The following is a 12,747-nucleotide window of genomic DNA, read 5'->3' on the forward strand; positions in this document are numbered from 1 at the left end:
AGCCTGGCCCAGAGCCCCACGTGGCCAAACGCTCACCGAGATCAGCGTGACATTAAGGTTGGGGACGGACACCAGGCACGGCACCCAAGTGCTCTCCTTCTTGCTGATGAGCAGAGTCTCCGGCTTGTTGATAAACGGCTGTTCGAAATCTGAGGAAGAGACACGGAGAAAAAAACAACTGAACAGAGGCAGGGGAAGAACCGGGATGAGGGAGGATCCAGAAGAAAAGGAGACTCCCTGGCTTTCACTGGCACAGCGTGAGCTTGGCAGGAGCGGAGCCGAGCGGGACGGCGGATCCGCTGGAGCTCAGCCCCTGCCCAGCTGGTGCCGACGCAGGGCCCCGGCGTCCGGGAGCGCGACCTCGGCGCGCGGAGGAAGTGATCCGCAGCGCATGGCATGCGCGTGTCATCCTGCAGCGCGCCCGGCCGGCGCATAAACAGATGAGCTGAGCTTTCCAGAGCTGCCACCCACTGCCTCCCGACGCCTGCAAGTGCAAATATTGACAGGAAGAGCACAACCACCCCGAATTAATCACTGAAACGACTTAGCACGTCAACGCTACAACTCCTGCACGCAGGACATGCAGTGCAAGGGTCCAGAAGGGAATGCCCACACAAGGGGCTGCCCCATCCTGCTCTGCCTGTGCCCAGCGACACAAAGCCCCACAGGTGAGGCCTCTTTTTAGTGGTGGCCACCGACAGAAGTAGAGGAAATGGCCACAAACTGAAGCATCAAAAGTTCCGCAGGAACTTAAGGAAAAATTTCTCAACAGTGAGGGTGACAGAGCACTGGAACAGGCTGCCCAGAGAGGTTGCGGAGTCTCCTTCTCTGGAGATCTTCAAACCCGCTTGGACGCAGTCCTGTGCCACGTGCTCTAGGTGACCCTGCAAGTGCAGGGGGTTGGACTAGATGACCTCGAGAGGTCCCTTCCAACCCTGACCATTCCATGATTCTATGACTCTATACGTGCCCATGGCCAAGGGGAGTCAATAGCCCTGACCCATCGTGCCAGGCACCGTTCAGACAGAGCACAGAGAGAAGCTGGCCCCAGAGAGCTGCCGAGCTAACAGGGCAGCAGGGAGACCCTTTCCCAGTATTTTCCCACTGGAAAGGGCTGATGAGAAAACAGGATCTACTTCTCTCCCCACCCACGGTTAGCAGCCAGGCTGGGTGAAGCTTCTCTTTAAGCCCTTCGTGCCAGCTGCTGCTGAGGGACTGCTTACCTGACTCCTTGGCAATGTTTTTAGTCTTTCAGTTAGTATTTTAGTTCAGTTTCAAGTTTTTTTCCTACTCTTTGAACACAGGTGAACATGGAAACCTCACCAGATACAAAGGAGCAGCCACCAACATCGACTAAAGGGGACGAGGAGAAAACTCGAGAAAAGACAGCAAGGTGCAGGGCCATGCGGCCTGCCCTGGCAGCATGTCACCGATGGGCATTTTCTTCCAAAATCCTGTCACATGGGCACTGAACATCAGGACTGATCCATAGAGTCTCCAATGCTCCCTGCTGCCAACCTCCTTCCTCTGTAAGAGTGACATCCCTGGAAACACACCCGGTATAAGGCCATGATTGACTTCGTTTGTGGAAAGTGTCCCCAGGTGAGGGAGCTCCATAAACAGATGACAGGGCCCCAGCTGGGAGATGTGGGACTGCTAGGGGAAATCTTAATGACCCCAGCAATCTTAACAGCTATTCTTTACTCACCTGGATGATAGTCAAACTATCGATTTGAAGGGATTGTAGAGAGGAGCCAGCTTGTCCAGCCTTTTCCTCTACTACCCAAACCCTAAAGCTGCCTATCTAAAATGATGATTTAAGGATAAAAGTAGTAATGATCCCTATTCGTGAATCTTTTTATTCAAATCACATTGGGCTCAATACAATGCAACCTAAAGGTCACAGTGTTAAGAGCATAAGAGAATTCCTTTAATTTTTGCTATGTCAAGCTGTTTCTTCAGTCATAGTCATGATGCAAAGACCTACTCTGGGCCAAATGCTTTTTTTCCTACAGCTTAAGTGGAAAAAAAGCCATGTACAGGGAACATACTGGTCAGCTGTTCATGAAAATAGGGACTCCCTAGAGAAGCCTTATCTCTATTTTCTGTGGCTTTTCATTGCCGCAAGATTGCTCTCCTCTGAAATTGCAAATATGTTTCTGAGCGCAAACACATTCCTCTTCCCTTCCCAGAGCCCTGGGCACGTGAAAGGGAGGAGACACAACAGCCAGAGGTGAGAGACCATGAGCTCCCCTCCAGGCTCAGCTGGCAGCCAAGAGCTAACTGATTTACTGGGCAGGTCCTGCTGCCAATGAGCCAGTGATTCATGCACTAACTCCCCGCTCTGACCACATCGCATATTTTGTGTAAGGCTGTTTTAATGGGTCGGGTGGGAATAATTTAGCTTCTTCTTCATTAATATATGCTAAGCCTTATGAGATGGGGGATGTACATATTCTATTCCACCCGGGCGAGGCGTTCTGTATGTTTCCAGCGCTGCCTATAGAGCTAATGAAGCACACACCTAACCCCACACACTGGAAATAACACGTGTGTGGAGAGTTCAGCTCAGAGCTGCAGGTAAAACACAGAGGAACCCATTCTCCCAGCCAAGTCCAAATATGTTGTTCCTGGCAATTCCACCAAGCTCTTAACATGAGGAATGAGGTTGATGGCTAAATCCGTGGTCTGATCATGCTGTCTCCGAACATCCCCAACACTTACATCAGCCTTCCCAAGCTCTCCAGGGACAGCTTCGCATTGCAGCCCAGCTCAGCAGGAACAGGCAGGGCTTTATCAGGAGGTTCTGCAATGGCTGTGGTTACCATATGCCCAGGTTTTCCTGGACATTTCCCTTCTCCTGCCTGGAAAGCCTATCCCAGCAGATCCAGTGGTTTCCTGGATGTTTGGTAGTCATAAGAGGGCACAGCCAGACTGGAATCGGTGTGAACATGTGCTGCATGTGCCCTGCGGTGCTGCAAGGTGTTGGCTGGGTCTGTTGCACACACGCTGTCCACAAGCACCGCGAGTGCTCCGCGCCCCGAGGGTGTGAGATTTATTGCCCAAAAGCTACACCGCATGTGCGCCCTTCCTGCCATTGTAAACAGCAGAGCCATTAGCGAGCTGCAGAGGAGGCCAGGGGTGAGAGAAGGTGGCCAAGGGGACAGAGAAAACAGTGCTTGCTGGATTGCACTGCTCTGGGTGATCCGAAGGCTGAGTTTAAAAAAATAAATAGAAAGGAAACCCACATCCACAGGCAAATCAGGCTCTTGCAAAAGCACAGGCTGCACATAAGCCACATAGGTGGTACTTTGCCATGTGCATAGGCAACTCTCTGCCTCCATCCTGACCCAGCCTTCAAGAGCAGTGTCTGAGCACCCACCTCCAATGCATGGACATATCCTCACGACATGCCCAACGTGCGGGGAAGCTCTGACCAGTTTTAGTGATGGGCAACAGAGCCCATGGGAAGATGAGGCAACTGCCCAAACAACCACAAACCCCATTTTTTATTGCCAGCAGCTGCCCAGCGTTTTGTGATTTGCCTCTGCATTTTTCTCTGCATAGTTGTAGAGGAAATTCTGCCATGTCCTGGGACTGCTGAAAAATGTGGCTTGTATGTCATGACCTGCCTGGCTCGTGACAACAGCAGCAACTAATAAATGGCAGTGGAAAGAGAAATAGCTCAGCCAACTGCTTGCAGGGGACAGCGCTCGTTTGTCTTGCTCCAGCAAACCTCTAGTTGTGCAGCAGGGGAGACGGTGGACAAGGAGCCCCTGGGACACAGGGAAATGGAGCATCAGTCCTGCTGCTCCCCGGCCTTTCGCCGAGCCGAGATCCTGGCTCTGGGCCTGGCAGACGGCCCATTTACTCCAGAACAGACCTCCTAGTGCCACCCGCATGGGCAGCCCCTGCTCAGAGGGCACTGCCACAGCAGGGCCAGGCCAGCCCGCGTGGACAGGAGTGGCACACGGTGGGGATGCACCGCTCCCCATCTCCTGGACCAGCACTTTATGGAACATTTTTGTCCCTATCTCTGCTCTCTGAGAGCCCCCAGACACTAATTCCTGTGTTTTTTTTAGCAGACGAGTGTCTCCAAAACCCGTCTCTCGCTCCTTAAATTCCTGCATTCCAGCCTGGCTGGAGTAATGTCCCCAGGCCAGGAGATAAATGAATCACGGGCACTGCTGCAATCCCTCAGAAAAGGACGGATATTTATTCCCCCGCAGCATGGAAAGCTGCCCCGTGGCAGCTCGGCTGTGCCCTGCTGCCCTGGGAAGCCAGGGACACGTTGGGATTTTTCATCTTCCTGACTGTATGCCGGTGTGTAGGCTGCCCCTGAGCACCCCCTGCACCGCCGGAGGGCTCTTACCTCTGACGAACACGTAGGCGCCGACGGCCGTGGTGCCCTCGATTTTGGCATCGATGTACTTGTAGTAGCAGCGGTAGTAACCCGTGTCGTTCGCCTGCGTCTCCGTCAGCACCAGGACTTTGCAGTACGGCTTCGTGCCGGTGCCCTCGCAGTCGTCCTCGCGGATCGCCCGGCCGCTGCTGGGGGCTGCCGAGGCCGCAGGTTCCACCTCCTTCTCCTTCCCAGCGGGGTCCACTTTGCCCCCGGGCCACGACCACTCCAAGGGGTGCTGGCCTCTAGGCACAGGAATGGGGAGAGTTAGCCCTGGTCTGCCCAGGATGCTGGGGGGCAAGTAGAGGGCTCGTCCCCGTGGCAGCTAAGGGAATACTAGGCTGTAAGACATCACTCAGCTCACGGGCAGGTCTCCCTCTCCCATGACTTTGTCCTACCAGTGCTGATGCCCAGAGAGGTTGTGGAGTCTCCTTCTCTGGAGATCTTCCAAACCCGCTTGGACGCAGTCCTGTGCCACGTGCTCTAGGTGACCCTGCGTGTGCAGGGGGTTGGACTAGATGATCTCTAGAGATCCCTTCCAACCCTGAGCATTCCCTGATTCCATGATTCTATGCCAGGAGCCCCTCAGGGCTGAGAGGAAAAGGATCCATTTATTCTCTGTTCCCTCTCAGTATTAAAAAGGTTTGTAGTTATTAAACAAGCACATGGATGCAACGAGTTCCCCTGGCTCCATGCAGCTGCTGGCTGGAGCTCTGGATGTGATGAGAGGGATGGAGAATGAGAGGAGAGCGGGCTGGAGAGAAGAGAGAAAAGCAGGAGAGAGTCAGGGAAAAAGGAGAGCAAGGAGGAAGCAAGAGGGGGTTATACAGGTTGGTTGTCTTGTGTCCAGCTGCGTTTCCTTCCCTGCTGCAGCAGAACATCCACCTGCCCTGGGCTGCCGCGCGTTCCCATCGCTGCTGAGCCACACGCAACCCTTTGGCAGAGGGTGACTGCAGAGCCTGCTCACCAATGTCACGTGCAACAGGGCCAAACAGCAAAAGAAAAGCCCAGGAACTGCAAGAACGTCCCAGACAGAACATGCACATGTGCATCCATATGCAGCCAGGGATCTCCAGAGAAGGAGACTTGCCTATGCACATGTAGGCACACGCGTGTGCTCTAACATAGCTTGGAATAATTGCACTTGTTTGCTACAAACAAAACAAGCTTTTATCCCATCCTGGAAGTTTCCCTCTGTGAAATCAGAGACCCTTTTAGACAAAGGCCTAGTCCATGCTTGAAAGTTTGCCAGCGTAGCTGAAAGTCACTTAAGAATGTGTAAAAAAAGAAATAGAGAAAGAGTAGACGTCGCAAGAAACAGCTGTAAGGCCAGAAATGGACCTTTGTCAGCACTGCGTGTTCTTCTGGGAGATTCTGGATTCATCCCTTATGCAAGTAAGGAATGTGCATGTATTCCTGGCAGCCCTGGCAGGGAACGCCAGCGCAGCTCGGCGGGCGGATGCTTTTAAGCGCAGCCAGGCCACGGCTGTCACCGATAGCTGGGGACAGCAAGGAGGAAGTGAGATAAGGTGCCATCGGAGGGCACAATGGAAGAGCGGCTCAGAGGCGGCGAGGACAGGATTTCTGCCCAAGCGCGGGGGGAGGACGTGCCCCTTTGTTTGTCTTTAGCAGACGAGTTGCCTTCCTGCAGGCTTCGCTCCCCTCCAGCTCGCTGCCGAGCTCGCACGGATGAGCTGGGACGCTCCGCGTCCTGCTGTCCCCGTGTCACGGGTCGCAGGGGCTCTGCAGGGGTGCCGGGTGCCCCGGGACAGCCACGTGGCCCCTCCGACCCAGCTCGGATGTCTGCATGCACTTAAAACCCCGCCAGTGCCCGCGGCAGGGCGAGAAGAGCAGCCCTGGCTGCTTGTCTCCGTGAGTCACAGCGGGCTTTTGCAAAGGATCAGACTGTGACAAGCGCTTTAAGAAAAACAGAGCTCTTGGATTTTTCGCTGTTCCCAACCCATGCACGTACAGGGAAAGGAATAGTAAATCTCACCACCAAACTGATCACACTCGTGCCCTTTCCTGCTGTGCCCACAATGCCACTACACAGGGTGCAGCCTGGGCTGCTGGCCCTGCTCTTGAACCAGACACAGGGGACCCCCAGAGCCCCTCACATTTGTGTGGGCACTTTTGGTGTTCCATGTGGAACAGGGTAATTGCACAAGTCTCCGGCGCTTCCGCTTTCTGTTTGTTTACCCGCTGGGATTTTCACGCATTATCAGATCCACTTGTTTTACCAAGCATCAAGGCTAGCAGGAGCCGAGTGACACATATTTATATAAACATAGCTCAGAGATGGGCCAACATAAACAGACCTGATGACCAGCCCCTGGGTCGCTCTAAGCGAAGGCGTTCCCTGCATCATGTGGCGCCCAACCAAATCCAGTGGGACACAGGAGGTGTCCAAGGGAGAGCTCAGTCTAAATTAGTGCCATTGGTGTGTTAAGGGGACCAGAAGAAGACAGGGATGAAAGCCAGGTTCACTTGGATTTAACTCATGTTCCTCTGTGTTTGGGAAAAGGTCCAGACAGCAGTTTTGGGCGGTTCCCTTCCTCATATCTGTCACCTTGGAGATCCGTTCCCAAGCTGTTTTCCTTCAGCTCAGTGGTAGTGTTTTGCTGGGCAATGGAGACTGCTGATGCCAAATGGAAACAGATGTACCGTAGGCTTCTGCACAGCTGTTTTCCTAAAGCTTTTCAGGACGGATGCTCTTTAATGGCAACAGGGCAATTGGCGCCACTTTTCTGCTATCCTCTTTGAAGCTCCCAAGCATGACATGATGGGCAGAGCTGTCCCTAGCTTTATGGCTTGCTGGGATATGTCACATCCCTCCCCAGCACCAGGAGGATGTTTGGAGCAGTCACACATGGCATAGGAAAACGCGGCGGGTACTATAGTGTGTCCCTGGACGCTGCCCCAGTGCAGCCGTGCGGAGACACTGCCTCGTCCTTCAGTTCTTTCAGCCCCGCTGCAACACTCATTTCCTCCTCAGCAGCCAAGAGGGATCCAGGGTCAAACACTTCCTTTCAGCCAGAGCAGGGTTTGTGCAGCCGCAAGCATCTGCAAATCAGCACTATTACCAAGTCACTGGGCAGCAGAGGACAACCCTGCCCTCTCCTTTCTAAACGCCGCGGCTGGATGCCGCTTGCCTCTTCGCCCGAGTGCCTGGCACCTGCGGGACAGGATGGCAGGGGCCTGGACCACGTCCTCCCCTCCGGGGGTTTCTGCTGTTGTGCAGGCAGCTAATGTGGGCTCTGCTCCAATCTTCACGAGCCGGAACAGCACAAGCTCCCACTTCCCCTCTGGCGCAGGCTGCCAGGGCATGAATGCAGAGGTGGATTCACAACGTTCTTTCCTTCCTTTTCGGGATGGGAAGCTAATGAAAGATGCACTGTCCATGGGACATCGGCCCCCTCTCGCTGCTCTGCCACACGCTTTGATCAAAACATCATTCTGGCTCCCGGTCAGCCCCAGTCTGATCCTTATTTTGGGTAAGGCTTTACATAAGTCCCCGTTTGGACCTCTCAAGGGCTCAATATGTTGGATGACAGAGGAACACGCCTGTATGTTCAGCCACTTGCAAGAGCAGAGAGCCAGCACTCCCTGTTGGGTGGCTCCTTGCACCTGGGCTACGTCTTTGGCTCTCTGTTCCTCGCGCCCAGCTCCCCTGTGCCAGAAGCAGCCCTTATCCCATGACCCGGCCTGGGCTCCGGTCGCCAACAAGGCTGGATGGGGCTGCAGCGCTGCAGGCGTGGGAGATCCCGGCCTGGCTGTCAGGGAGCCCACAGCCAGTCCCACACTTGGGGGGAGAAGCTCAAAGGGTCCCCAGGGAGTCTCACACGGGGGTTTGGGGCTCAGCTTCCTGCTGCAGCACTGCTTCAAGCAGCCCTGCGCTACTGGCTCCGGGGCAGCCTGAAGAGCAGCCAGAGGACATTGTTCCCAAGGGAAGAGCAGGGTTGAACTGAAGCCACCTCCAACACGATGCTCAGCAAGGAGTCCCAGCCTCTGGATTTCATTTCACAGTCAATTCTGCCCTGCCCCACCACCTCTCCTATGCCTTTTCTCTTGGTGGTCTGCATGTTTTTCCCTTCATCTCCCATTAACTCAAGCCAGGTCTTCCAGGGTGGGCCATGGTCCAGGGAAGAGGATGGAGATGCAGCTGGGTGTAATCAGAGATCCAGGGACCAGAAGAGATTTGCTTTTCGTTCAGATGAAGTAATAGAGTCTCTGGGGCAAAATCCTCTCCTCAATACATTAGAGAAACACAAGCTTCAGAGCACAGAGAGAGAAGGAGAAACCTCTGAGTCCTGCCAGAGGTGCTGAGAAGACGCTCCAGAGGTACTTGGCTAGCTGTGGGTGGTCTGAAGGACACTGGACAAGCACAGAGAAGCACATGTGGGATAGCAGTGGACAGCACGTAGACAGAGCACCACAACCTCAAGCAGGTTTCAGGGTGTTTGCAGATGTCCTTGCTGTTCTTTAGCTGGCAAGTTCTCTCTACAAATCAGCTGGGAGTCTTGGGTAAAGATGTTGTGCCTTCACCTCTGCCACGTTCATGCTGGCATGCTGTATGGATGCCAGCCACGCAAGCCTGGAAGATGATCCGTGACTCTGTGGCAGGAACATGGAAATTGCTGCCAGGTGGTCCGGGGAAGCAGGCGCCTTGCCCTGCCCGCTGCAGCTTCCCCAGGGCAGGGGCTGCTGCTGCACCGTCCTCCAGCGCGTGTGCAGGGCAGGCACAGGCAGCACGGACCTCTCCCATACCCTTGGAACCTCTTCCCATGTTGCTCCCTGAGCCACTGCTAAGAAAGGTTGTGGTGTGATGGACAGCTTGTGCTGAATAATTCTGCTGAATCTCCTACCCAGATTTCATCAGCGAGCATCCTACATCCCTCTGAAGAGGGAATGGCCACAGCAGAGCACTGGAGTCCCCGAGCTCCCTCCTCCTCCTCGTCTGTGCCCCTGCAGCAGCTATGGGCCTGACCAGAGTTCTCTGGCTCATGCATTTCTTGGGGCCTGGCACACACCATTGCTTCTCACCACATGAGCAAGCCCACAACTGCTTAGCTTCCAAGACCAAGTGAAACCAGTTCAGCACAGCCATCAACAACCTTTTCTCTATCCTGTTCCCTGGCTATAAATTGATTCACAGAGTACGAGCAATGCAATCTATTCCAAGAAAAACTAAACAGGTTTAGGTCAAGATACGAACCCAGTGCCAACCAAGTGTTTGCAATAGTTACTTCATGGCTATCTACAACGCTGAAAAATAGCCATCTGAGGCCCCTGTTGCAGTATCCATCCCCACTGGATACTGGGATTCAGACCCTAGGCATGGACTTGCTTTCAAATTCTGGAGGAAAACTCTAGAGTTATCAGAAAAGCATTGGTCAATTCCCCAGATTGCCTTTTTTGCTTTCTGAGACTGGGGTACCACAGAGCACGCATCCAAGGCTGGGGCACTTGGCTTTATGGAATCAGTTTAGACAGTGTCTTCTCATACCTCCAGTCTCCAAAAACCCAGGTGATTCCCCCGCTCCTTTCACAGAGTTATTGACCAGACCTAGCTGAGGCTCCAGCTCCCTCTCTATTTGTGGGAAGCAGAGCGTTAAATTCCAGCTTCTGAGAAAACCTCTCAGCCCTTTACAGCCAACACTGCCTGTGTCTTACCCCCTTCTCATCACTATTTCTCCACATTCCGCAATGACCAGCCAAATTTACAAACCAGAACTGTGGCATTAGCAGCCCCTGCTGAGGTGAGAAAAAACAATGCAAGAGAAAGACAAGGAGACTTAAGAAACCAACCTCCCCTAAAAATGTACAGGCAACCTGCCAGCTAAGACAAGTATTTCTTCCTCTTCTTTCTGCCTGTAAGACTATAGCAGCAGTTATCACCATCTCCTCAGAGACTTTTCCAGCTTCTTTTCCAATTAATTAATTAGACGAATTCACGCTCAGCTAATGTGGTAGATTTGTAGCTAGGCATGCTAATTTGCAGCTGTCCTGGAGCCAAGGTCTCTCCTGATGGGTTCTCCTCGCTCGGTCCTTCAACACTTACCAGGTAAAAGCAGTTTGGTCAAAGCTACCCTGGCTCTTGCCTTACCTGCAGGTGATGCTTAGTGTGTCCCCGGAGTTGATGACGTGCTCCTCCTCGGTGATGCTAAGAGTAGGGGGGGTCATGGAATAGCTGCTCACCAGATCTGCAGAGAGGAAGAAGAGAGGGGATGATGCAGACACCTGCTAGCCCGGACCCACTGCTGTGGGCTGAGCTAGTTGGGCACCTCTGGCCCGAAGGAGGGCAAAGGCTGCTGAAGGAAACATCTTGTAAAAGTTATGCAGGAGTCTGCTCCTGCAAGTTGGTTTGACGCTGACTCACTGGGACAAAAGTGACTCATTTTCAGCCCTTCTGGCTGTAGCAAGCAGCTCTTCAGCAACAGATTGTGGGGCTGGGGCCAGACAGCCCCTGGGGGCCAGATGGATGGACTAGCACACATTTTTCTACCCAGGAAAAAAAAAAAAAGTGGAAGACTAGATACCAGGAAGCCCAGGTGTGGCCATTCCTCACCAAGTGGCTCAGGTTGAGCTTATTTGCACTGCTGCTCTGAGATGATCTTATCTGCAATAAGAGGAGAGTCTGGCTGGAGATTCCTCTGCACGTATATAGTTTTGCTGCAGTCAGGATAACAAAAATGCATCTTCTCAGGTAGCACAAACACGGAACTCTTGCATTTGTGCAGAGACACTCTCAGGAGCCAGCAGACACTCATGTTGACTGAGCGTCCTACTGTTGGACGCTCTTAGGTACGGACGGTCGCCCAAAGAGGAATGGACCCTAGGGGCTAATAGCAACCCCTTTCTTGTTGCACTGCTGCTGGACACGAATGCTCACAAAACAGGCAGATAAAAACATTACCATTCTTCTCTTCTCCCTGCTTTTGTCTAGGAGGGTCCCACTTCTGGTGCGCCTCTATCTCCAGCATGCGAGACATGCCGTAAGTGGGATCCTCATGGGCAAAGCATCTCGAAGTACGGGTTGCTCCCAGGGACCTACCCGTTGTTTTTCATTAGCAGTGTTGCTGCCTGGCGTTATTGCATGATCTTTATCTCAAAACTCCAGCTTCTGGAGACATGAGATAATTAAAATGAGCAGCCACGGTGACTGCAAAAACACGCAAGCAAACTAACCAGAAATAGAAAAAAAGAAATCTGAGATGTGAAAATGTGACTCAGGTAGATGTGAAATGCTAAGGAAGAAAAGAATGCAGAAATATGTAGCTTGATATTTTTAAGGAATTACATTTTTTTTTCTGCAGCTGCATAGTGCTTACGCATGTGTCTCCTTCCCTCATAACATTTAAACCTATTTATCAATTTCAAAAAGATCTGTTGGAGAGGGCGAGGTCTCAAGGACATGGTGTTTCTCCAGGCTTCACAAGACCTGGCAGCAGAAGCACCTTATTCATGTCTCTCCTTGACAACAGCGGCTGGAAAACAGCGGGTCTCCGAGCCCTGCCACAGCATGGCCGTGCCAGGGAGCTTTTCCCCGCTCATAGTCCTATCCCGACAACATCCTTCATGCCCCATCACCCTTTTCCTGTCCGTGCCGGCCGGGTTTTCCTCATCGCGGCCGCCCTTGCAGCGCTGCCGTGCGGCCGGCCCGGCCGTGGGTGCGCAGGCCGCACGCCGCCATGGCGGCCATGTCGTGCCGCCGCCGCGGGCCCCTCCTGGAGACGGGGCCGCTTCCACCCACTCGTAAACAATGAGTCAACAACAATAGAGCGGGGCCTAATTAAACAAATAGGTCTTCGTCATCTGCTCCGGGCCCGCAGCCCCGCGCGGAGCCGCCGGGCACGCAGGGATGGTGGCGCCAAGCGGGTGGAAAGGGGGTAGTGGGAATGGGATGAGGGGAGCAGGAGTTCCCCGGCTCCCTGGAGCCACCCGGCAGAGAGTCACTGGTGTGCGTGCGTCCTACAAAATCCATGATCGGAGGCTGAGAAAATAAACCTGATGAGTTTTTAGTACAATCCTCCCCAAATGGCACGGTGATTATTGGAAAAAAATGTCAGGCCCAGGGGAGCGGGATGGCTGCAGAAGCGCCGCGGCCTCCCTTCACATGCCGCTCGCCATCAGTGGAGGGACGGAGGGGAAGAAAGAAAGAGCCTGGCCCGCGCAGGTTGTGGGATCCTGCAGATGCATCCTGTCCCCGGCCCTCCGCCGGCGCAACAGGAAAAGGGACGAACGCTCCTGCCGAAAGGCGGCGCGGAGCTGGGGACGCCGTGCTCGTGCCGCCATGGAACCGGCCTGCACGCCGAAATGCGTCCTGCGTCTTCCTGCTCCACAGA

At 53.7% G+C, this 12,747-nt stretch overlaps 1 protein-coding gene across 2 annotated transcripts in view; it reads right to left on the reverse strand.

Annotated features, from left to right (window-relative positions):
• The window catches only part of FLT4 (fms related receptor tyrosine kinase 4), a 51,023-nt gene that overhangs the window by 22,068 nt on the left and 16,208 nt on the right, over positions 1–12,747 (reverse strand). For both annotated transcript variants that reach the window (XM_088536820.1, XM_088536819.1), the window contains exons 2-4: positions 10,509–10,605; positions 4,373–4,647; positions 37–149 (exon numbers count right to left, since the gene is read on the reverse strand). In XM_088536820.1, the coding sequence (XP_088392946.1) occupies positions 37–149; positions 4,373–4,647; positions 10,509–10,605 (485 nt within the window). The remainder of the gene's footprint in view (positions 1–36; positions 150–4,372; positions 4,648–10,508; positions 10,606–12,747) is intronic.

This window comes from Tinamus guttatus, unplaced genomic scaffold, assembly GCF_059628265.1.
Source record: "Tinamus guttatus ecotype Peru unplaced genomic scaffold, ASM5962826v1 Tinamus_guttatus_pri_ptg000710l, whole genome shotgun sequence".
Classification (NCBI taxonomy): Eukaryota; Metazoa; Chordata; class Aves; order Tinamiformes; family Tinamidae; genus Tinamus; species Tinamus guttatus.